The 24911-nt window shown below is 37.4% G+C and overlaps 1 protein-coding gene across 2 annotated transcripts in view; it reads left to right on the forward strand.

Moving 5' to 3' along the window:
* The first annotated feature begins 10448 nt into the window (after positions 1-10448).
* The window catches only part of HSD17B4 (hydroxysteroid 17-beta dehydrogenase 4), a 790821-nt gene continuing 776358 nt past the window's right edge, over positions 10449-24911 (forward strand). The window contains exons 1-3 of one of the 2 annotated variants that reach the window (XM_053701594.1): positions 10449-10484; positions 11102-11164; positions 12747-12800. In XM_053701594.1, the coding sequence (XP_053557569.1) occupies positions 11110-11164; positions 12747-12800 (109 nt within the window). In that variant the 5' untranslated portion in view covers positions 10449-10484; positions 11102-11109. The other variant, XM_053701593.1, reaches the window with a different exon arrangement.

A 24911-nucleotide genomic window follows, 5' to 3' on the forward strand; every position in this document is an offset into this window, starting at 1 on the left:
CTAGTCTTGAAGCAGGCGACACAGCAGGAGGGCTTAATTAATCACATTCACCCGGCCAGCACCTTTACCTCTAGGACAACTTATTGAAGCCGTTCAGTAAGTGGTTGGTGCAGCTGTTAATAAAGGTTCCGGTAAGAGGAAATGACATAGCATTCCTTCCCAGCTGCAGATCATCACAGAGCCGTAATAAACATGTTTAGAGTGCCTACATGATTGATTAGGTGACCCTTTATGTCAGTTAAGAGCCCTAATCATTAACGGTGACATTGCACTGCTCACACATACATGCATTCCTTTCAAAGCTCTCCAATACCCAGAATACTAGTCTCACTGTCTCATATGAGCTTAGGGAGCAAAATAACAGCCCATCTATGATCTAAGTGTAATATGTGGCAGGGCATTGTATTGTATTATAGTTGTGCTTTGCATGTGTATATAAATAAATGTATATGTTACATATAAACCTATAGCCTTCTGAATCCATTATTTTTATTTAAAAAAAAATCTATATCACACATATCCTATGTTAGTTATGTATTTGGGACCTGCTCTGCTAAAAGTTAATCATTTATACACCTTGGTTCATAAACTGTGCATTATTCCCTGACAAAAGAGGCAAGTCCAGAATTATTATTTAACATGCCAGGACCATAGTACCTTATATCCTAGAAACATCCCCTTAGCAATCCCCTTTTTTTTTTTAAAGCAGATAAAATAAAAAAGGGAGTTCTGACTGCTTGAATTTGTTAATGAAAATCATGGGCAGTAATCGTGATGCATCGCGATGCATCGTAGAATCGAATCGTATCGAATCGTTACGATGATAATCGTAATCGAATCGAATCGTGAGACAGGTGAAGATGCGCAGCTCTAGTGCGCGGTGCAGACCATCAGTCTTCCAGGACATTTCCGGGAACATAATTTGTCCAGGGACAGTGCCGGAAATCGGGGATGTTTGGTCACCCTATTAATATACTGTATGGTCAATCAATTATTATGGCCACAATTACAATCTTTCAGAAATTATCGTTACATGTCCGAAAACAGGATTTTTCTTTTCATAATGATCACAATTTTACTGAGTCAAACATAGCCATGCTTGATAATAAGATCTATAGAAGGTAAAATAGAGGGCGCCACATAGTGCAGATCAAAAGCAGCTTCAAATATGGTAGTAATAGAGCTAGTGAATCTTACTCACAAGGTGTAAAGCACTGATGTGCAGTACAAGCAGTCCGGAACCACCTGGTAGACCAAGTGAAGATATCGCCAAAGGGATCCTCGTCTCGCCAGGGAGAGTCCAAAGATACCAGAAGAGAAAGGGTCTATATAGACCTAAATGGCAGTAATCTACCAGCAGGGTCCAAAAACCACTCAAAAGGTGCAGGATATCCAGATGATGGAAGATATCAGGATAAGAAGTGAATCAGCAGCAAATGGAGAGTTGTAAAAGTTTAAAAATGTATTGCAATAGTTAAAAACAACAGCAATGCGTTTCTCAGTGTAACACACTGTTTCATCAGTAGCGATCCTGATATCTTCCATCATCTGGATATCCTGCACCTTTTGAGTGGTTTTTGGACCCTGCTGGTAGATTACTGCCATTTAGGTCTATATAGACCCTTTCTCTTCTGGTATCTTTGGACTCTCCCTGGCGAGACGAGGATCCCTTTGGCGATATCTTCACTTGGTCTACTGGACGACGGGTGGTTCCGGACTGCTTGTACTGCACATCAGTGCTTTACACCTTGTTAGTAAGATTCACTAGCTCTATTACTTCCATATTTGAAGCTGCTTTTGATCTGCACTATGTGGCGCCCTCTATTTTACCTTCTATAGATCTCCTTATCCTGTGTTGTGGCACGACACCCTGGAGGAGCGGCCTACTGCTCTGGATTTGCATCTTTTGAAACCATCTGGAATTTCATGAGCAGGACTGTCATATTATTGATGATTATTACCTACCGGACTATCTAGTCTGTATATTCATTTATTTTATTTTTTGCATATTGTTGTTTCATTGAATTTATATAGTACTGTATTTATCTGCCCCTAGGCGCCTCTTACAAGTACCCGGGTGACGTATCTTCTCACCAGTGTACTAGTTGCTATGCTTGATAATACCCACAATATCCAATCTTTGTTTCCCCACAACCGCACTGCTAATGGCTGCCAGCCACTGAACACCTAATAAATACACACATAAAAAATATATTTGCTCTCTTTCTACATTACATCACATCCCTGTGGACTCTACAGTCATTCACAAACAGCTATATCATAACAAACTTGCACCACTAATACACATTATAAAAACCAGCACTTCAACTCCTCAATTTCTAGATGTTCATAATTTTACATAAGAAAGAGGTGCAGGAGAAAGAAGTGAGTGTTAATTAAAGCTCCTGAGGTACCCAGCATTGTTTGTTATTTGGTGCGATTCAATCATCATCACATTCGGCCTATAGATCTAAAGCTCTCCGCTCAGGCGAGATGATTTAAGAAGCCTCATCAGTATGGTGAAGTCCATCAAAGAATATCAGAAACACAAATTTTACCTTGAAAGATGTTTATTTCACTATGCAGGGTTATCTAAGTGAAGTAAAGACTCCTATATTAAAATATAAGGTCTAAAAGAAATCCCAAAGACTTTGGCCATTATTTAAGAAAGTCGGGCGGACCTGATCCGACAGTGCGGATCAGGTCCGTCAGACCTCGCTGAATACGGCAAGCAATACGCTCGCCATATTCAGCATTGCACCAGCAGCTCACAAGAGCTGCTGGTGCAACGCTGCCCCCTGCAGACTCGCAGCCAATGGGCCGCCAGCAGGGGGTGTCAATCAACCCCATCGTACTCAATCGGGTTGATTTCCGGCGATGTCTGTCCGCCTGCTCAGAGCAGGTGGACAGGTTATGGAGCAGCGGTCTTTGTGACCGCTGCTTCATAACTGCTGTTTCTGGCGATAGGCCCCCTTGTGTGAATTCTCTCCATGCCGGTGAGTTTTTAATGATTAGGCCCAAAGTCTTGACATTGGCAGCGACATCTTGTTTTTCTGGTCTCAGCATGTGTAGATTGGTGCCCGATATTATTTGCTTTTATGCATTGTGTGTTATTGATCCATCTATGGGTGTTGATCATTTATCAAGTGCATTTAGTTATTGAAATTAACTGTGCCCATTTTGTTGCCGATACTTAGTCGATATCTTGTGGTCAGGTACATTGTGATAACCCAAGTTGACAAGAGTGACTTTCCCGATATTCAATCTGATATTATTGCAGTATGGGGATTTTGTTATAGTTTAATTGTGATCATTCTGATGTTAAAAAACACTATCAAACATCAAATACATTTGATTATCCTGATGTTTGTCAGTTTGGCCAAACCACATAAATCAGATCTTAAAGTGCTATAAAACATGTTGAGATCTGTGCATATCCTAAAAGGGCTAATTAAGTAAAAATAGTTTGAATAACAAATTTGTTTAAAAATTGCTGGCAAATATTTTAAAATACTTTTCAAAAATAAGCAAAATTACTTACATAGCCATGCTGTCTGGAATAGTCTGACCCTCCCCCCCTTATCAGTGTTTAGCATCAGAAAAACAGGCATTGTATTTCAACTGAGTTCACAGTTGCTTATTTGCTTCTAGTCATGCTGCACCAGATAATGAGTGTGAATTATTGCATTCTACCAAAACAAAGGTAGATATAGATAAAGCCATAGAAGGAATTGTGTGGGGGGAGTTAGAACTGTACAATTTGGAAACAAAAAAAATAAAAGGTTAATGGCGAGGCACTGCAGTATAAATTTGTAGGTAAGGTAATAAAGTACGTTATTATAGTCTGTCTCTATCCCAACTTGTTTTATGTCCATTTAACCTCTAGAATGCAAATGGCAAGTGTAATTGTCTGCATGTAAAGGTCATTGTGTCATCTAACTGCACAGAGGGCATTTTTATCTTGTGGGGGGGGGGGGCAGAGGCACTTAGTTACATGAGACTGCCCATTTTATGGGGCGGCGGAGGTAAGTATTCTTTTTAAAAATAGTGATCTAATCTCCCTTTAATATGCAGGTGGTGATAGATGTACAAAGGGTGGTCAACTGTCCCACTGGCAACCCGTGGAGCTTTTTCTATACAGTTGAGGGGGCTATTACTATACCCTTATCTCCTGCTTTGATTTACCAAGGGATATGAGGCCACCTCATTTAAAAGGAGACTCACCTTAAAATGATACCCCCACCCCATAGTTTATTGTTGCCCTGCTTAATATGCTATTCTGGGGATCGTTTTCGATGCAATGCCCCTATATGCTAAATGACCTATATATTCGTGCATTAAAATCATATGCTGGTAAAATACCACTGGCATAATTTGTTGAATTGTTGCAACATCTTACTATATATCAATAGTATTTTTACGAAACAACAATTTCTTAACCCCATAGTGCTAGCAGTGTACATCGACAGACAATACAAAGTTCACATCACAAGCACAAGCAGCACATACTTGTGACTATCATAGATAGATATTACAAAATAGCACGTGATGCTCTCAGTTCGAGGCTTGGAACGCAATTGCTCCGCCTCTTGATGGTGTGTGGTTGCACTGTGTAGAGATAAAAAGTCCAGGACTAGTACAGACAATTTAGTAAATGTAACACCACCAAGTAACATGGCAGACATAGTTAGGGAGCCTCAAGACATAGTCAAGCAAATTTCAGATCTTATGATCCCCCAATTTGACTATCTCAAAGCCGAGATTGCAAACCTTACTACTGAGGTAAAGCTTTTCACAAATAGGTTAGACGACTTAGAACAGCGCACTTCAGATCTAGAAGATACAAATGCACAGCAAGCAACTACTATACGAGAACAAGCAACACAACTGGCTAATGTCCAGTGCAAACTGAGCTCGAAGACCGGAATAGACGTAACAATATCAGAATAATTGGTCTACCTGAGACCGCAGATTTCACCGATCTCATTCAGTTTGTATCAAGGACATTACCACTGGCACTGGGTATAGACCTTAACATCCTCCCGCTGGCAGTTGAAAGGGCACACCGTATAGGGCCATTAAAAAATCTATCTGACGGCTCATACAAGAGCAGACCAATAATTGCAAGATTCCTGAACTTTCAGGACAAGCTCAAAGTCATGCAGCTCTATAAAAAAAGAATCCCCTTTTCAATCCAAGATAAGTCAATACTTATTTTTCAAGACTTTTCGTCTGAAACAATGATTCAGCGTAAAGAGATGACACCCCTCTGTTCCAAACTCATTGCTAGTGGCATTAAGGCTACTGTTGTATACCCAGCCAAAATAAGAATATTTTCGGAAAGCGAACCCATGACTATGAGCGACCCCAGGGAGGTCAGAGAATTTGCACATAAAAAAGGTATTACCCTGTAAAGATAGAAAACATATTGTATATTGATTTATGTTATTTATAATTATAATTATGATGCTGATAGGTGGCAATGTTAACCCAGCCGAGGGTTTTCTTTTCTTTTCCCTTTTTTTTTTTTTTTTTTTTTTATTTTTTCTTTCCTCTGCTTTCCGTTTTCTCTTACCCTCGCGTGCTTTCCCCCTCACAACACGCTACTGGACATACCCCCACGACATAGTTTCAAATAAGACCCCATCTTAATTTAGCTTCGTGGAACGTTGGTGGCATTACGTCACCGCAAAAACGAAAAAAAATCTTATCACAACTTAAACGCTATAAGCCAGATATAGTCTTCCTACAGGAGACTCACCTGAGGGAAGCGGAACTTTTGAAACTTAAGATGGGATGGGTAGGGGAGGTCAAAGGGACTTCATGTCAGAATAGGAAGAAGGGGGTTGCATTCCTTATTAATAAAAATCTCCAATATAAGATAATAGATCTAGTATTGGACCCAGAGGATAGATATATGATCCTACAAATCTTAATCAACGGTATAGTCTTCAACCTATGTAATCTTTATGCCCCCAATAAAATAGACCGAGCATTCTGGGACAAATTATAGACCCTTCTCTTTAATTTATACGCAAAGAACCTTGTTATAGCTGGCGATTTTAATTTAACTATATTCCCGATGCTAGATAGACTTAAACCAGCCCTAAATAGAAACAGTAAACAAGAATCAAAAATATTTAAAAATTTTATGAATTTCCTTCATATGAAAGATATATGGAGGATACAGAACCCTGACATAAGGCATTTCACATGCGAGTCACACTCATATCAAACAATGTCAAGGATAGACTATTTTCTTGTAGCTGAAAATATGCTGGGGCTAGACATGTTAGCAGACATAAAAGAGGTGGTTATTTCAGATCATGCGATCCTCACTTTAAAGATCACATTAAGGAATACACCAGAAGGCACTATTAACAGGCTATTCTTCCCTAGATATTTGTCGGAGAATGTTAAGTTTAAAGCATGGTTGAGATTAAAATGGCAGGAATTTTTTTAAATAAATTTTTCCCCGTCTATTCAGGCAGAAACCTTGTGGGAATCTTTTAAAGCCGTAATCAGGGGGGAAATTAAGGCCTACCTAGTAATTCAAAAAAAGATCATGACAAAGAATGATATACATTTAGCGAACCAATTGCGCAACGCCTATAACTCATATGTTAGTGATCCCTCACAAAAATTTTGGCAGATCTACCAACACCGTAAAAAGGAAAGAGAAACCTTCCTTACACAAAGGGCTGCATTAGACACCCTTAGAACTAGATCATTCTTTTATAGACATGGGGGGAAAGCTGGGAAACTCTTAGCAGGCCTTACTAAAGTCAAAAATAAGAAAGTCATGATTGAGGCTCTTATTACTCCTTCAGGTAGAATTACTAAACCTAATGAAATTACTAATTATGTTTCAGAATACTTTCAAGAGCTCTATGCAAAAGACAAAACAGATCAGGCTGCTAAATATAAATTCTGGCAAAATATTCAAACTCCAAAACTAAATATAGATCAACAAGAGGCGCTAAACGCCCCTATTACCCATAATGAAGTAATTAAGGCAATAAAAAAAACAGCAACAAATAAAGAAGCAGGCCCCGACCAGATTCCCATAGAGCTCTATAAAATTCTGTCAGAAGATATAGTACAGACACTAGTACTACTTTTTAACAGTTACTACTCCGATGCAAAACCCCCCTCTAGATATTTCTCAGCCTCGCAAATAGTTCTAATTCTAAAAAAAAATAAAGACCCGGAACTGATCAGCTCATATAGGCCCATCTCTCTTTTAAACAGTGATAACAAAATATTAATGAGCATACTTGCTGAAAGACTTAAGCTATTAATAGGCCCCCTCATACATAAAGATCAGGTTGGTTTTATGCCTGGGCGGAATGCAACACGTAATCTGAGGAGGCTTCAATTGATATTAAATAAATTTTTCTCAGAAAAGAACGGTCCATTAGAACCACCTGATGCTGCAATAATATCAATTGATGCCGAGAAGGCCTTCGACTCCATTTCCTGGGATCATCTATTTTCCACTCTTCCCAGGTATGGAGTCGAGGGTACCTTTCTAAACTTTGTCAAATTAATCTATAAATCCGCTAACACCTCTATTTTGATTAATAATTCTCATACCTCGAATTTCCCACTTCTTAAAGGCTCGAGACAGGGCTGTCCACTCTCCCCCTACCTTTTTAACTTAGCGCTTGAACCTTTAGTAATATATATAAGAAAAGAAATAGAGGGGATCAAAATAGGGAAGAGGAGAATTACCACTTTACTGTACGCCGACGACCTTTTAGTTTTGACAGCCAATACAGCGAGTAATATACCAATATTAACACAGATTCTCCAAGAATTTAGCAGTTTCTCTGGGTATAAAGTTAATATGCTAAAATCAGAGATCTTCTGGCTCAAAAAACTCAAAGACTCTGCGCAGGCATATTACTTTAAGGAAGCAAATTCCACTTTTGTTTATCTGGGGATAACGTTGTCACTGGATAGTAAAGAATGGTATGACTTAAATTATAAGCCAATTATTACTAAAATTAAACGTGATCTAGGAAATTGGGCCAAATTCTACCTTACGTTATCTGGCAAAATTAATTTGTTTAAAATGGTGACGTTCCCCAAAATTTTACATCTGATGCAAAATCTCCCAATTATAATAAAACAAGCAGACATAAAAATAATCAAGCACCTAATCACACAATTCATATGGGACGGGAAAAGAAAGGCCATTGCATATAATAAACTAGTATTACCCAGACATGACGGGGGATTAGCATTGCCAGATATAGAGTGTTATAATCTAGTGTGTATTTCTAAAATAGCTCTGGACTGGCTAACAGGGCCAGATTATTACACAGATTTAGCCACAGAAGAAGCGTCTGTTCAGCCATATTCCTTGAAGGCCTTGCTTCATTGTATCCCTGATAAATGTCCAAGGAAAATTAAGAAGATGCCAGTTATCTATAATGTAATTCAGGCCTGGTATAAATTATCTAAAAAGTTAAATTGTTCTCATCGTTATTCTAAACTTCTGACTATAACAGGTAACCCAAACTTCACACCAGCTTTAAACTCGAAAATCTTCAATGATTGGGCAAAAAAGGGTTTAAGATATATAGAACAGTTAAGGGATCCCGCTACTGGAGTTTGCCGATCAATGCAAGAGTTAATCGTAGAATATGGAATCTCTAATAAGGATTTCTTTTCCTTTTTTCAGATACGGAACTTCTTACAGGTCCTGTTACAGGACACACGAGAGGTCACAATTTCCGAAATAGTAGAGCCCGCATTTATACTTTTTAAAGCAGGGAAATATAACATAACTACATTATACAAACTAGCTTTGAATCAGAGAGGCTTGGATAATGTTAATAAATTAGCAGTCTGGTGGAAAGTTTCAGTTGATACCATACATAAAAGCTATAGGCGTGCAGATGCATCAACACTTGCTGCTGCATGGAGAGAATCACATACGAAAATCATCAACCACATTTATATCACAGCGCATATGAAAGCATCGTGGGGTAACTTAGGTTCTCTTTGTCCTAAATGTAGACAAGCTAAAGCGGATATAATTCATTACTTTTGGGGATGCCCCAAGGTCAGGAAATTTTGGAATAAGATTAATTTTTGGACAAATAAAATTAATAAAGCACACGTACAATTAAATGAAGATCATATTTTTTTCTTTATAGATTTCCACAAAGAAGGATTGAATAAATACTTAACATATTTAAATACGGTAATAATGACAGCTAGGCTGTTGATCCTTAAATATTGGAAATCGTTTAAAGCTCCTACTCTCTCAGAATTTATTCAAAAACTTAAAAACCAACTCATAATGGAACAAATGGATACCTCGATAAATTCGGAGGCACAAGTTAAACACTTTCTAACCAAATGGAAGAATGTAATTAACAGTATGCCTAAAGAAATCCAACTGATACTTATTTCACCCTTTAGAGGTACAGAATCTTTAGAATTGGCCCTATTGAGTAATGATTTTCCGGATCTACAGCCGAATTAATGCTATTTCACCGGAAGTTTATTAGTGGCCTGAGTGATGGGGGGAAGCAACTCGAGGGAAAGTCAAATTTTGTCAATTTTTTTTTCTCTCTCTTTCTTTCTTTTTTTCCTTTTTCTTATCTCGTTCTTCTGAGAAATTAAAATGACAAAAACTACCAACATATGGTGTGGGAACAAGTTACTATGAGAAATATAGAAATTCAGGATTCAAGTGTGAATTTATCATTTACATGACTAAATGTAAATTTGGAACCCTGTAGAAGAGCGACCTTAATTTATGTATTGGCGCTTCTTCTTTGATGATGTTATTGGTCTTCTTTGTTGTTTTTTTCTGTATGTCTCGCTTCTCATAATATTGTCTTACAAATGTGTTGGTTACAAATAAATAAAAAAAAAAAAAAATATGCAGGTGGTGATAGATGTACAAAGGGTGGTCAACTGTCCCACTGGCAACCCGTGGAGCTTTTTCTATACAGTTGAGGGGGCTATTACTATACCCTTATCTCCTGCTTTGATTTACCAAGGGATATGAGGCCACCTCATTTAAAAGGAGACACACCTTAAAATGATACCCCCACCCCATAGTTTATTGTTGCCCTGCTTAATATGCTATTCTGGGGATCGTTTTCGATGCAATGCCCCTATATGCTAAATGACCTATATATTCGTGCATTAAAATCATATGCTGGTAAAATACCACTGGCATAATTTGTTGAATTGTTGCAACATCTTACTATATATCAATAGTATTTTTACGAAACAACAATTTCTTAACCCCATAGTGCTAGCAGTGTACATCGACAGACAATACAAAGTTCACATCACAAGCACAAGCAGCACATACTTGTGACTATCATAGATAGATATTACAAAATAGCACGTGATGCTCTCAGTTCGAGGCTTGGAACGCAATTGCTCCGCCTCTTGATGGTGTGTGGTTGCACTGTGTAGGGTCACGGGTGTTCGGCTTGTGAATATTACTGGCGGTAGCATTTCTTCTTCGCCCAATGCCTCTTTTCAGTTTGTATTTATTTAAGGAGGATTAGCTTCCTAGTTGCCATTGAAATGAAATACTAAAAAATAAAACTTTGGAAACCCTGTAGAAGTTTAATGAACCCGTGGGCAAAAGTGTGCATCGTTAAAATCATATTTAAATATGTCATATGGCTGTGATATTGTGATATATCCCTTAACGATGTGAATAATGAAAAAATAACAAAAAACACACTTCTTCGTCGCCTTTATTCTGTCCCTTTAAATCCGCTGTCAAATGTTTCCTCCTGCCCCTTTTATAAATTTAAGGTGGATTTGTAACAGTTGCTATTTAACTAAGCTAACTACACACACATTCTTCAAGGCTAATCTACTAAAATGTAGTTAATTATTAACTTCTAGAAAAGTAATGGTATTATTTTATCTATATTTACTACATCCGCTTTATGAATTCTTATTAGTTATTGTAGCAATTTACACAAACCTCCTTTATAGGTCATAGGTAAAGAGGCTGTCACAGATTAGGGGCGGGGTTTGAGTTTTATTCTGTTTCAAGTGACAGATACTGCAATTGTTGGGGTCACACTTACTGGTACTTTGTCTACTTTAGTGGCTGACATGGACACCTTGCGTTTTGACGGGCGCGTTGTGCTGGTGACTGGAGCAGGGGGAGGTGAGCAATACTCAGCACTTTAAAGTTAATTGTAATGTATATTACAGACACTTGATATTCAAATTAGGAAATGTAACAGATATGACCTATTAGTTGGACACAGGCAGTAAAGATTATGTACAACCGTATGTTTTGTATTTTAGCGTTTACATTTATAAACATGCACATTTAGGCTGCATCTAATACTTATATATTAACAAAATGCATGCTAAGTCCATACCCATATTACCTGAATATGAACTATTTTGAAATCGATATTGCTGGTGCATTGGGCAACAGTCCATATATGGCCTCTCCAGCCTTTCAGTACTCTCCTTATCACCTATTCCTATTATAATATATGTATCAGATAAGATTCACCAAAGCTCCATGATCTTTATATAAGCATTATATAGTAAATTAGCTGCACAGAAAATCATTGCTCACACAAGTGGAAAGACCAATGATGATGATTTGTAAAGTATGTATAAGAATATGGAAGCAAATGATGGTGTAATATTGTACTTTGCACCAAATATTTTACAGTATCATAGGTCATCTAGAGATGTAAACTTACAGAATGGGTATGCAGTACATGCACATGTATAACCTACACATACTGTATATCTCTGAAAATGTATGTAAACAGTAGGCAATATCCTATCTATCTATCTATCTATCTATCTATCTATCTATCTATCTATCTATCTATCTATCTATCTATCTATCTACAAATATGTAGCCATATTCATTGCTGATGCCTCATAATGCTTCTGAATGACTAATTTACACATGCAGAATATGGTTTGAGATAATTTGATTTATTAATATGAAGTTTGTGCAAAAAGTACCCATAGTATTTAAATCTCTCAACCATGTTTCTGTTGTCAGTTTAATTAAGTCCAGTCTTATAAATCAGTAGTGCAGAAAGAGCAAAGTTTGTCTTAAACTGTTTTACAGTACTGTTCACATAAGTTATTTTTCTCAAAGCAATGTTCCTTAATAGATTTCAAACAGGTATGTGTGAACTTTTTAAATGGATTGTTCTTTTTAACATCTTAAACATTAGCTTTAAAATGTCATATAAAAAAAAGAGCTAACTTGTTATGTCTCATAAAGCAAGTACTGAAGTTTGTTTCTTTTTTGGACACTCGCTTATTTGCTTCAGCCACCTTCTTCTTCCTTGAGGGCTCAAGTAATCTGCTTGGTTCAAAACATATTTATTGGATACTCTTACATTTTTTATTGTGAAGCCCCGATTTCTGCGAAAATGTCACTAAATATACTAACTTTGTGCACTTCAGTGGTAGGATCCCAAATTAGAAAATATGTTTTCTTGTATGAAAACCATCTTGGTTCACTTTGGGTATACATTGCATTATTTATTTAAGATACACGTTTATGTTTATTTGATAAGATTAAAATTGCTGTAATTGGATAATAATGTATTTTTATATTTAACATTACAATTTCTTTATAAAATAATACCATTAGATGCTATAATGAAAAGGTTGTTATGAAAAAGAACAACATTCATTTTAAAAATGATAAAACACTCTCTTTGGCATTTTAATTGGCACTAAATATGTGACTCTTGTTTTAGGATTGGGAAGAACATATGCTCTGGCATTTGCAGAAAGGGGAGCCTCTGTTGTAGGTATGTACACTAACACTATGTATGAAACTTTTTTTTTTATATAACTGCATTGATAAACATGAGCAGATTTCTAATGAGGCAACGGAGGTGGGTAATAAAACCTCACAATGCATAAAATTCACTAGGACAGTTGAACAACTATCAACCTGTTTCTCAACATATAGACTAGACTTGATCAGTTAAAGAGAAAATGAAACACAAAATTATAGCTCCTCAAAAAAGGAAGTGTAAGTTCAAGTACCAATTGATTTTTTTTTTTGTGTATAAACATCGCCTCTTGTTACGAAATCACCGGCTGTTATTTTATGCACTTTGACTTTAAAAACTTTTGTGGTTCAGAGCATACAATTACTTGCAAAAAACAAAACAAACTCTATAATTTATTTTTACGTATGTTTTCTTTTTTTTAACAAAGATTATCAAGAAGAATTAAAGGGACACTGAACCCACATTTTTTCTTTCGTGATTCAGATAGAGCATGACATTTTAATTGACTTTCTAATTTACTCCTTTTATCAAATTTTCTTCATTCTCTTAGTATCTTTATTTGAAATGCAAGAAAGTAAGTTTAGATGCCGGCCCATTTTTAGTAAACAACCTTTGAAAAAATTGGACAGTTTTCTTTTAGCCCCCTAAGTACCGTGAAATTTCAGAGGAAAACTTGTCCAAAAGACCAGAGAATTTCTTAGTAGCCAACCCAAGGTATTAATCCAGGCCCATTTTGTTGTATTTCATGCCACTGTTTTGCTGACAAATGCAATCATATTAAGAATTTTTTTTAACTTTTTCTCAAACTTTGGGGTTCTTACTAAAATGATTTACATACCGCTTGTGCAGTCATAACATAAATGGTTTTAAAAGCTTCTCTAGGAGTAAAGAAATAGCAGATATGCATGGCTTTGCCATTGCCTTTTGGTAATAAGAAGGTCATTAATTGCAGCTATGCACCACACTTCTTAAATTCCCAGCAATGAAGGGGTTAAACATGTAGCTTGTAATATAAATTTAGTTGAAGTGTAGAGATTTCCCTCCAAGCTAACACCTCCCACCCCCTGATCCCTACTTGATCTCTCCCAAACAGATACCTACCTTCCCTCCCTCACCCCTACTGGTCACCACCATCTTAGGTACTGGCAGACAGTCTGCCACTATGAAGTTTTAGGGCATTTGCTGTAGTGTAGGATCCCACTTACCCTCCCAAACAGCTCTCTAACCAATCCCCCTCTAACTAGTGTCTGCCAACTTGGGCACTGGCAGCTATCTTCCAGGACCCAGTTTACATGTGTGTATGTAATGAGAAAAGAGTGGATATAAAAGTCTACACACCCCTGTTAAAATGTCAGGTTTCTGTGATGTAAAAAAATGAGACAAAGATAAATAATTTCAGAACTTTTTCCACCTTTAACCCCTTAGTGACCAGAGCACTTTTCCATTTTCTGTCCGTTTGGGACCAAGGCTATTTTTACATTTCTGCAGTGTTTGTGTTTAGCTGAAATTTTCCTCTTACTCATTTACTGTACCCACACATATTATATACCGTTTTTCTCGCCATTAAATGGACTTTCTAAAAATACCATTATTTTCATCATATCTTATCATTTACTATAAAAAAAATTATAAAATATGAGGAAAAATGGAAAAAAACACACTTTTTCTAACTTTGAACCCCAAAATCTGTTACATATCTACAACCACCAAAAAACACCCATGCTAAATTTTTTCTAAATTTTGTCCTGAGTTTAGAAATACCCAATGTTTACATCTTCTTTGCTTTTTTTGTAACTTATAGGGCCATAAATACAAGTAGCACTTTGCTATTTTCAAACCATTTTTTTTCAAAATTAACGCTAGTTACATTAGAACACTAATATCTTTCAGGAATCTCTGAATATCCCTTGACATGTATATATTTTTTTTTAGAAGACATCCCAAATTATTGATTTAGGCCCATTTTGGTATATTTCATGCCACCATTTCACCGCCAAATGCGATCAAATACAAAAAATTGTTCACTTTTTCACAAATTTTTTCACAAACTTTCAGTTTCTCACTGAAATTATTTACAAACTGCTTGTGCAATTATGGCATAAATGGTTGTAAATTCTTCTCTGGGATCCCCTTTGTTCAGAAATAGCAGACATATATAGCTTTGGCATTGCTTTTTGGTAATTAGAAGGCCGCTAAATGCCACTGCGCACCACACGTGTATTATGCCCAGCAGTGAAGGGCTTAATTAGGGAGCATGTAAGGAGCTTTTTGGGGTAATTTTAGCTTTAGTGTAGTGTAGTAGATAACCCCAAGTATTGATCTAGGCCCATTTTGGTATATTTCATGCCACCATTTCACCGCCAAATGCGATCAAATTAAAAAAAACGTAAAATTTTTCACAATTTTAGGTTTCTCACTGAAATTATTTACAAACAGCTTGTGCAGTTATGGCACAAATGGTTGTAAATGCTTCTCTGGGATCCCCTTTGTTCAGAAATAGCAGACATATATGACTTTGGCGTTGCTTTTTGGTAATTAGAATGCTGCTAAATGGCGCTGCGCATCACACGTGTATTATGGCTAGCAGTGAAGGGGTTAATTAGGTAGCTTGTAGGGAGCTTGCAGGGTTAATTTTAGCTTTAGTGTAAAGATCAGCCTCCCACCTGAAACATCAGACCCCCTGATCCCTCCCAAACATCTCTCTTCCCTCCCCTACCCCACAAATGTCCCCGCCATCTTAAGTACTGGCAGAAACTCTGCCAGTACTAATAAAAGGTATATTTGGGCTTTTTTGTGCATTTTTTGTTAGCATATTTACATATGCTTCTGTGTAGGGATCCCCCTTAGCCCCCAACCTCACTGATCCCCCACCAAACAGCTCTCTAACCCTCCCCCTCTGACTTAATGTGCGCCATCTTGGGTACTGGCAGCTGTCTGCCAGTACCCAGTTTAGTGAAAAAAATGCTTTTTTTAAAAAAAAAAATGTCCCTTTTCTGTAGTGTAGCTTCCCCCCCCAAGACCAACCCCCCACCCCTTCCAGATTCCTTAGATGCTTAAAAAAAAAAAGTTTATTTAATTTTTTTTTTTACTTTTCTTGTAACTTTTTTTCTGTAGTGTAGCGGTTCCCACCCGCGCGTGCGCCCGTTCGCGCCCCCGTCGGCTCCGCTTCCGATCCCGCCCCCCTCCACCTTACACATCTCACTGATGGCCGCCCACCCGCCTCCCAAGTCGGCTCCCACCCACCAACGATACCGGCCATCGATGTCCGGTGCAGAGAGGTCCACAGAGTGGCTCTCTCTGCATCGGATGGCCAGACAGTGTTATTGCAGGATGCCTTGATATCGAGGCATCACTGCAATAACCGGAAAGCAGCTGGAAGCGAGCAGGATCGCTTCCAGCTGCTTTCCACACCGAGGACGTGCAGGGTACGTCCTTGGTCGTTAACTGACATCCTTTAGAGGACGTACCCTGCACGTCCTCGGGCGTTAAGGGGTTAATGTGACCTATAAACTGTACAACTCAATTGAAAAACAAACTGAAATCTTTTAGTTAAAGGGAAATAAAAAAAAAAATAAAAAAAATATGGTTGCATATAACTGGGGATGTAGCTGTGTTCAGAATTAAGCAATCACATTCAAAATCATGTTAAATAGGAGTCAGTACACACCTGTCATCATTTAAAGTGCCTCTGATTAACCCCAATAAAGTTCAGCTGTTCTAGTAGGGCTTTCCTGACATTTTGTTAGTCGCATCCTACAGCAAAAGCCATGGTCCGCAGAGAGCTTCTAAAGCATCAGAGGGATCTCATTGTTAAAAGGTATCAGTCAGGAGAAGGGTACAAAAGAATTTCCAAGGCATTAGATATACCATGGAACACAGTGAAGACAGTCATCATCAAATGAAGAAAATATGGTGCAACAGTGACATTACCAAGAAATTGGATGTCCCTCCAAAATTGATGAAAAGACGAGAAGAAAACTGGTCTTGGAGGCTGTCAAGAGGCCTACAGCAACATTAAAGGAGCTGCAAGAATATCTGGCAAGTACTGGCTGTGTGGTACATGTGACAACAATCACCCTTATTCTTCATATGTCTGGGCTATGGGGTAGAGTGGCAAGACTGAAGCCTTTTCTTACAAAAAAAAACCCATCCAAGCCTGGCTAAATTTTGCAAAAACACATCTGAAGTTTCCCAAAAGCATGTTGCAAAAGGTGTTCTGGTCTGATGAAACCAAAGTTGAACTTTTTGGCCATAATTCCAAAAGATATGTTTGGCGCAAAAACAACACTGCATATCACCAAAAGAACACCATACCCACAGTGAAGCATGGTGGTGTCAGCATCATGCTTTGGGGCTGTTTTTCTTCAGCTGGAACTGGGGCCTTAGTCAAGGTAGAGGGAATAATGAACAGTTCCAAATACCAGTCAATATTGGCACAAAACCTTCAGGCTTCTGCTAGAAAGCTGAACATGAAGAGGAACTTCATCTTTCAGCATGACAACGACCCAAAGCATACCTCCAAATCAACAAAGGAATGGCTTCACCAGAAGATCATTAAAGTTTTGGGATGGCCCAGCCAGAGCCCAGACCTGAATCCAATTCAAAAGCTGTGGGGTGATCTGAAGAGGGCTGTGCACAGGAGATGCCCTCGCATTCTGACAGATTTAGAGTGTTTTTGCAAAGAAGAGTGGGCAAATCTTGCCAAGTCAAGATGTGCCATGCTGAAAAACTCATACCCAAAAAGACTGAGTGCTGTAATAAAATCAAAAGGTGCTTCAATAAAGTATTAGTTTAATGGTGTTCACACTTATGCAACCATATTTTATTTTTTTATTTTTATTTCCTTTTACCTAAAATATTTCAGTTTGTTTTTCAATGGAGTTGTACAGTTTATAGGTCACTTTAAAGGTGGAAAAAGTTCTGAAATGATTTATCTTTGTCTCATTTTTGTACATCACAGAAACCTGACATTTTAACAGGGGTGTGTTATATTAATATGAAGGTGCTTGACTGCAAAGGGCTATAGCATATACAGGTATATGTATGTGTGTGTGTATATATATATGTGTATATATATATGTGTGTATATATATATATATATATATATATATATATATATATATATATATATATATACATTATTGTAGTGTAGCGTATCCCTGTTTGCATCTGTGATTTGCTTCATATGGTAACAGGAGCGCTGTCAGAGCTGACAGTTGAAACCGCAGAATGTTGGACATATCTACTACATCAACAGTGTACACTGGGCAAAGTACCCTGTGAGCTAGTAGCTATGTCAAGGGGGCTTAAGGGGTTAAATTGCTGTATCTGGATCATAGAAGTTTTAATTTTGACTTCCATGTGCCTGTCATCAGTTGGTGTGGTGATAACCTTTCTCTAACTTTGTAGTAAGCATAACCTTTGACTTTCTACAGATAAGCTTATCAGTGCAGGTTCATAGTTCTCCCCCAATCTGGGCTTTTCATTGCCTGTAATATCATCTTAAAGGGATATGAAACCCAACATTTTTTTTCCCATGATTCAGGTAGAGCATACAGTTTTAAACAACTTTTAAATTTATTTTTTCTTGTGGTATCTTTTGTTGAAAAGCAGGGGGTAATCTCTGGAGCACCATATGGCAGCAGTTTTGCAAGAATGTTGATACATTTGCAAGAGCACTAAATAGTAGTCTTATTTTCTGCCATTTTGTTCTCCAGGAAACTACCTAGGTATTTCTTCAACAAAGAATACCATGGGAACAAAGCAAATTTGACAATAAAAGTAAATTGAAAACTTTTTTTTTTTTTTATTGTATGCTCTCTCTGATTTACAGCATACGCTGTCGGTATTTATCATTGTACAAGCATTTCTAGTGGAATGCTTATGCAATGCCCCCCCCCCCCTGCTCACCGGCGGCCAATCGGCCGCTAGCAGGGGGTGTCAATCATCCCGATTGGATCGGAATGATTTCAGTCCACTACCTAAAAGGTGGCGGAGAAGTTAAGGAGCAGCGGTCTTACGACTGCTGCTTCTTAACTTACGTTTGTAGCGAGCGATGGGTGTAGAAAGCAGCATCCGTTGCTTGTTAAATCTACCGCAAAGTATTTTTAGGATTGTTATCTTGCTGTAAAATGAATCCTCTTCCACACAACTTTTGCCAGGAACTTGTGCATCTGCTGAAATGTGTTTTACTTCTCTTTGGTCAAAGAGTAGTTGATCTTGTGCAAGTCACCAACTCCAGAACAGTCAAAGCTTCCCCACACCTGAATATTTTCTGCTCCATATTTAACTGTAGATTTTACACACATGAGTCTCCTCATATTCTGTGACTACAACCAAGAAATGCAAAGGATTTGCCAGTAAACAGGACAGCTTTCAGGCTTCCAAGGTGACATTTCTGCACTGTTTTGCCCCTGCTAAACGTAGGAAGGCTTAGAGACTGCTACGTTCTATGAAGACTGAACGTGGCCATTTTGCTTTTGACTGTGCTTTAGCTTGCTGGATTATTGATGTAATGGTGTTAACTTGATATGCTGGTTATCAGATGGTGTGGTCACTTTAGGGCTACCTGATTTTGGATACAAATTATTTTGTTTCAGATTATCCCTTCAGTGTGTGTTGTAATCCCCCCCCCAATATTCAATTTAGCTACAATATAGTTATTTCTAAATGATAGATTGATTGGATAGGGCATTACATTTTAAACAACTTTCCAATTTCTATCTATTATTAATTTTGTTTAGTTCTTTTTGTATCCTTTGTTAGAGAGTAATCCTAGGTGAGTTCAGGAGCGTGCATGTGTCTTAAAGGGACATTCCAGTCAAAATTTAAATGCACATAGATGAATTACATCTTTGAATAGAAACATATTTGCAATATACATGTATTGGCAGTAATGTTTCTAGTAAAAGTTATCACTGTTTTAGTGTTAACATTTTTCTCTGCATGTGCATGTGAAGCATAGCTAGATACTCTCAGTGCACCAGCATTTTAAATACTGCAGATGCTCAGAGAGCCAGTGGGGCTTGTATCATGTCAGCAATTAACAAACGGAGTCATTACCAGATGGTACAAGCACCTTAGGCTCTCTGAGCAAGTGCTGTGTTTAAAATGCTGGTGCACGGTGCATACTTAAATACACTTTTGAAACAGCAGTAACTTTTATTAGAAGCTTTTTTGCTAAAACATGTATATTACAAAAATGCTTCTATTCAAAACTGAAATGCACCCATGTGGATTCCAATTTTGTCTGGAATATCCCTTTAAGCCATCTGGCACCATTGTTTATAGCACTGTTATACATAGTTACAAACACTGCTGCCATAGACTTTTATAGACACGTGCACTCTCCTAAACTCTAATCAGCCTAGCTAGGTTTAGTTTTCAACAAAGAATACCAAAAGAACAAAGCAACATTTTATAATCGAGGTAAATTGGAAAATTGTTTTAAAATTGCATACTCTATCTGAATCATTAAAAAAGTTTAATTTTGACTTTAGTGTATTTAAAGGCAAATGAAACCCCCCAAAAATTATTTTGTGGGTCAGACAGAGCAAACCAAAAAAAAAAGTTTCCCATGATATTCTGTGATGAAGAGATATACCTAGTTGGGCATCAGGAACACTATGTGGCAGGAAATAGTGCTGCTGCCTAGTGCTGTTGCAAATGGATAACATTCTTGCAAAACTGCTGCCATATAGTGCTCCTAAGCATACGTCTGTGCTTTTCAACAAAAGATGGCAGAAAAGTACCAACAAAAGGGTGTCAAATATACTGCGCTACAGAGAAAAAAAGCCACCAGTGAAGAAGATTCCCCTGAAAATACTTCTCAAAAGGTTACAGCATACGGTAGAGATAATAAGTGTGAAGACACAAAAGATCTCTGTGTCGGGGCGCTAAGAGAAAAAATAAATTATATATATATATATACTGACTGTGTGTATATGTATGTATATGTGTGTATATGTATGTATATGTGTGTGTGTGTGTGTGTGTGTATATGTATGTATATGTGTGTGTGTGTGTGTATATGTATGTATATGTGTGTGTGTGTGTGTATATGTATGTATATGTGTGTGTGTGTGTATATGTATGTATATGTGTGTGTGTGTGTGTATATGTGTGTGTATATGTATGTATATGTGTGTGTGTGTGTATATGTATGTATATGTGTGTGTGTATATGTATATATGTGTGTGTGTGTGTGTGTGTATATGTGTGTGTATATGTGTGTGTGTGTGTGTGTATATGTATGTATATGTGTGTGTATATGTATGTATATGTGTGTGTGTGTGTGTGTATATGTATGTGTGTGTGTGTATATGTGTGTGTATATGTATGTATATGTATGTATATGTGTGTGTATATGTGTGTATATGTATGTATGTATATGTGTGTGTGTGTGTATATATGTATGTATATGTGTGTGTGTGTGTGTGTATGTATGTATGTATATATACATATATACATAAATCCAAAAGTAACCTGCACAACGGAGCGCACTGTGTAATCCTTTGTCCAGTAATGGTTGTAGTGTAGACGGCTCAATAGGAGGGGAGGGCGGGATATTCAAATCCTTAGGAAATAGGGAAATGATCCTAGATAAAAGGGAAGTATTCTGGATTCTGACCTTACAAACTAGTTATCCTTCAGGGATAAACAAGAGGAGAGATCTAGATTTATTTGTATAATATTCTATCATACAATGTTGGTAATAGGCAGCTTAGGATCCTTTAGGGATAAACAAGAGGAGAGATCTGGATCTATTTGTATAATATTCTAACATACAATGTTGGTAATAGGCAGCTAACAGGATCCTTTTTTAATATTTATGATAGGCATCTATTAGGATTTTTCTAATGTAATATGAAGAAAGTTCACTTTTCAGCATAATATCTTCTATTGATCAAATCACATTTAATATTTGTGTAGAAATTCTATTCCTTCAAAGTATGTTATATGCAAGTTTGATATGCTCTTAATTATGCTGTGTAAATATGCTATGTAGATAAGAACATAGAGATTGAGATACAGGTTGTTTAAAATTGTGTGATGTATCACTTTAAATTTTGTGATTAAAAGGCAGGCCTTTGCAGGTGCACAGGTAAGCAGTGAACAAGTGCTACCTGAGCACGAAACATGTCTGCTCTGTGCGCCTGCAAATTCAACCTGGATTACAGTTAGTCCTAGATAGGACGCTTTTTGGTTTTAAATTGTCCCAATAAACTCTTTTTTTATCTTTTTCACTTTGGGCTCTGAGCGCTTTTGTGGTTTACCTCTGGAATCTATATATATACATATACCAATAAATTGTGTATATGTATGTATAAGATATATATCAGTAGTATGTCCAAAAATGGCGCTAAGTTCACCTTGTTTTCCCACAATTTCTCTTGCATTTTTAAACAGGTCCAAGAGTGACCTTAGATTTATGGGAAGAAATACTATCTTAAAATAGCTCCCTACTGAATATAAAAATTGCGGTTTTGCTAAATTCCCTACATACAGCAGTATGATTATCTTGGTGACCAAGAGTGACCTCCGACTTCGTAGGTAAACTTTTCTTAATAAAATAGAGGTTATGTTTTGTTGTCCTATCATATTTGTAGACAATTTCACTATTTGTATTCTTCATACAATATTCTACTATATTGTAAACTCTTATGTGAGTGGACATTGTTTTTTTTATTTATTTATAATTTTTATTGAGGTTTAAAAGGCACAAAATACAAAGGCTATTTCTGTGTTAGCAAAAATGCCAAAAATTCTCCTGTGCTTTGGGCTAGTTTTTTTTCTTTCTAAAATTCATGCTAGCGAAGGGGTTAATATATATTGTGTGCTCAGTAGTATAATGTTTGCTACAATATTCACATTAAATAGCACATATGAGGGTTTTTTTCTCTCTCGTATAATAATTTCTATGAGGGTTGTCACTAAAATCTAGAATAGCTTTTAAATACAATTGAAATAGAATACCTTGTACACTTTTTACTTTAACCCCTTAACGACCAAGGACGTGCCAGGCACGTCCTCCATAGGATGTCCCTTAACGACCAAGGACGTGCCTAGCACGTCCTCTGGGGTTTGAAGCTCTGGAAGTGATCCTGATCGCTTCCAGTAGCATTTAAGGTATTGCAGTGATGCCTTGATATTGAGGCATCATTGCAATACCTTTTTTGGCACATTGATGCAGAGTGAGCCACTCTGTGGCCCTCTCTGCATCAGCCAGTGATGGTGCTGATCGTTGGTGGGTGGGAGCAGCTGCAGGGAGGTGGGTGGGCGGCCCATCGCTGGCAATCTTCTGGCCAGCAGTCGGAAACTATTGTCCTTCTGCCCGGGGATGGGGTGTGTGCACGCGTCCGCACGCGCATCTGTGATCTTCTACTTTTAAATTTTGAAGTGGTGGGAGAGGGTGGTGGGTGGCTGTTGTGGGTGGGAGAGGAGGGGGGAAATAGTTTTTGAAAATAGGTCTAGGAGGGGGAGGGGGTAGGGTTTGTTGAGGGGGCAGCTACACTACAGAAAAATAGTGGTTGATTTAAAAAAAAAAAAAAAAACACATTTAAATGCAAAATTTGTACTGGCAGACAGCTGCCAGTACCCAAAATGGTGGAAAATATTTAGTGGGGGGAGGGTTAGAGAGCTCTTTGGGGGGATCAATGAGGTTGGGGACTAAGGGGGGATACTACACAGCAGAATATATATATATATATATATATATATATATATATATATATATATATATATATATATATATATATATATATATATATATATATATATATATATATATAAAAAAGCCTTTTATTTCAGTACTGGCAGACATTCTGCCAGTACTTAAGATGGCGGGACAATTGTGAGGTGGGGAAGGGATGAGAGCTGTTTGGGAGGGATCAGGGAGTGGCATGTGTCAGGTGGGAGGCTGATCACTACACTAAAGCTAAAATTAACCCTTCAAGCTCCCTACAAGCTACCTAATTAACCCCGTCACTGCTGGGCGTAATACAAGTGTGGTGCGCAGCGGCATTTAGTGGCCTTCTAATTACCAAAAAGCAATGCCAAAGCCATATATGTCTGCTATTTCTGAACAAAGGGGATCCCAGAGAAGCATTTACAACCATGTGTGCCATAATTGCCCAAGTTGTTTGTAAATAATTTCAGTGAGAAACCCAAAGTTAGTGAAAAAGTTAACAATTCTTTATTTGATCGAATTTGGCGGTGAAATAGTGGCATGAAATATATCAAAATGGGCCTAGATCAATACTTTGGGTTGTCTATTACACTACACAAAAGCTAAAATTAACCCTACAAGCTACCTAAATAACCGCTTCACTGCTGGGCCTAATACAAGTGTGGTGCGCAACGGCATTTAGCAGTCTTTTAATTACCAAAAAGTAACACCACAGCCATAAATGTCTCCTATTTCTGAACAAAGGGGATCCCAGAGAAGCATTTACAACCATTTATGCCATAATTGCACAAGTTGTTTGTAAATAATTTTAGTGAGAAACCTAAAGTTTGTGAAAAAGTGAACGATTTTTTTTATTTGATCGCATTTGGCGGTGAAATGGTGGCATGAAATATACCAAAATGGGCCTAGATCAATACTTTGGGTTGTCTACTAAAAATATTCATACACATGTCAAGAGATATTCAAGGATTCCTGACAGATATCAGTGTGCCAATGTAACTATTGCTAATTAAAAAAAAAAAAAAAAATGGTTTGGAAATAGCAAAGTGCTACTTGTACTTATGGCCTTATAACTTGCAAAAAAAAGCAAACAACATGTAAACATTGGGTATTTCTAAACTCAGGAGAAAATTTAGAAACTATTTAGCATGGGTGTTTTTTGGTGGTTGTAGATGTGTAACAGATTTTGGGGGTCAAAGTTAAAAAAAGTGTGTTTTCTTCCATTTTTTCATCATATTTTATATTTTTTTATAGTAAATTATAAGATGATGAAAATAATGGTATCTTTAGAAAGTCCATTTAATGGAGAGAAAAACGGTATATAATATGTGTGGGTACAGTAAATGAGTAAGACGAAAATTACAGCTAAACACAAACACTGCAGAAATGTAAAAATAGCCTTGGTCCCAAACGGTCAACAAATGGAAAAGTGGTCT

The sequence above is a fragment of the Bombina bombina genome, chromosome 2, assembly GCF_027579735.1.
Source record: "Bombina bombina isolate aBomBom1 chromosome 2, aBomBom1.pri, whole genome shotgun sequence".
In the NCBI taxonomy this organism is placed as follows: domain Eukaryota; kingdom Metazoa; phylum Chordata; class Amphibia; order Anura; family Bombinatoridae; genus Bombina; species Bombina bombina.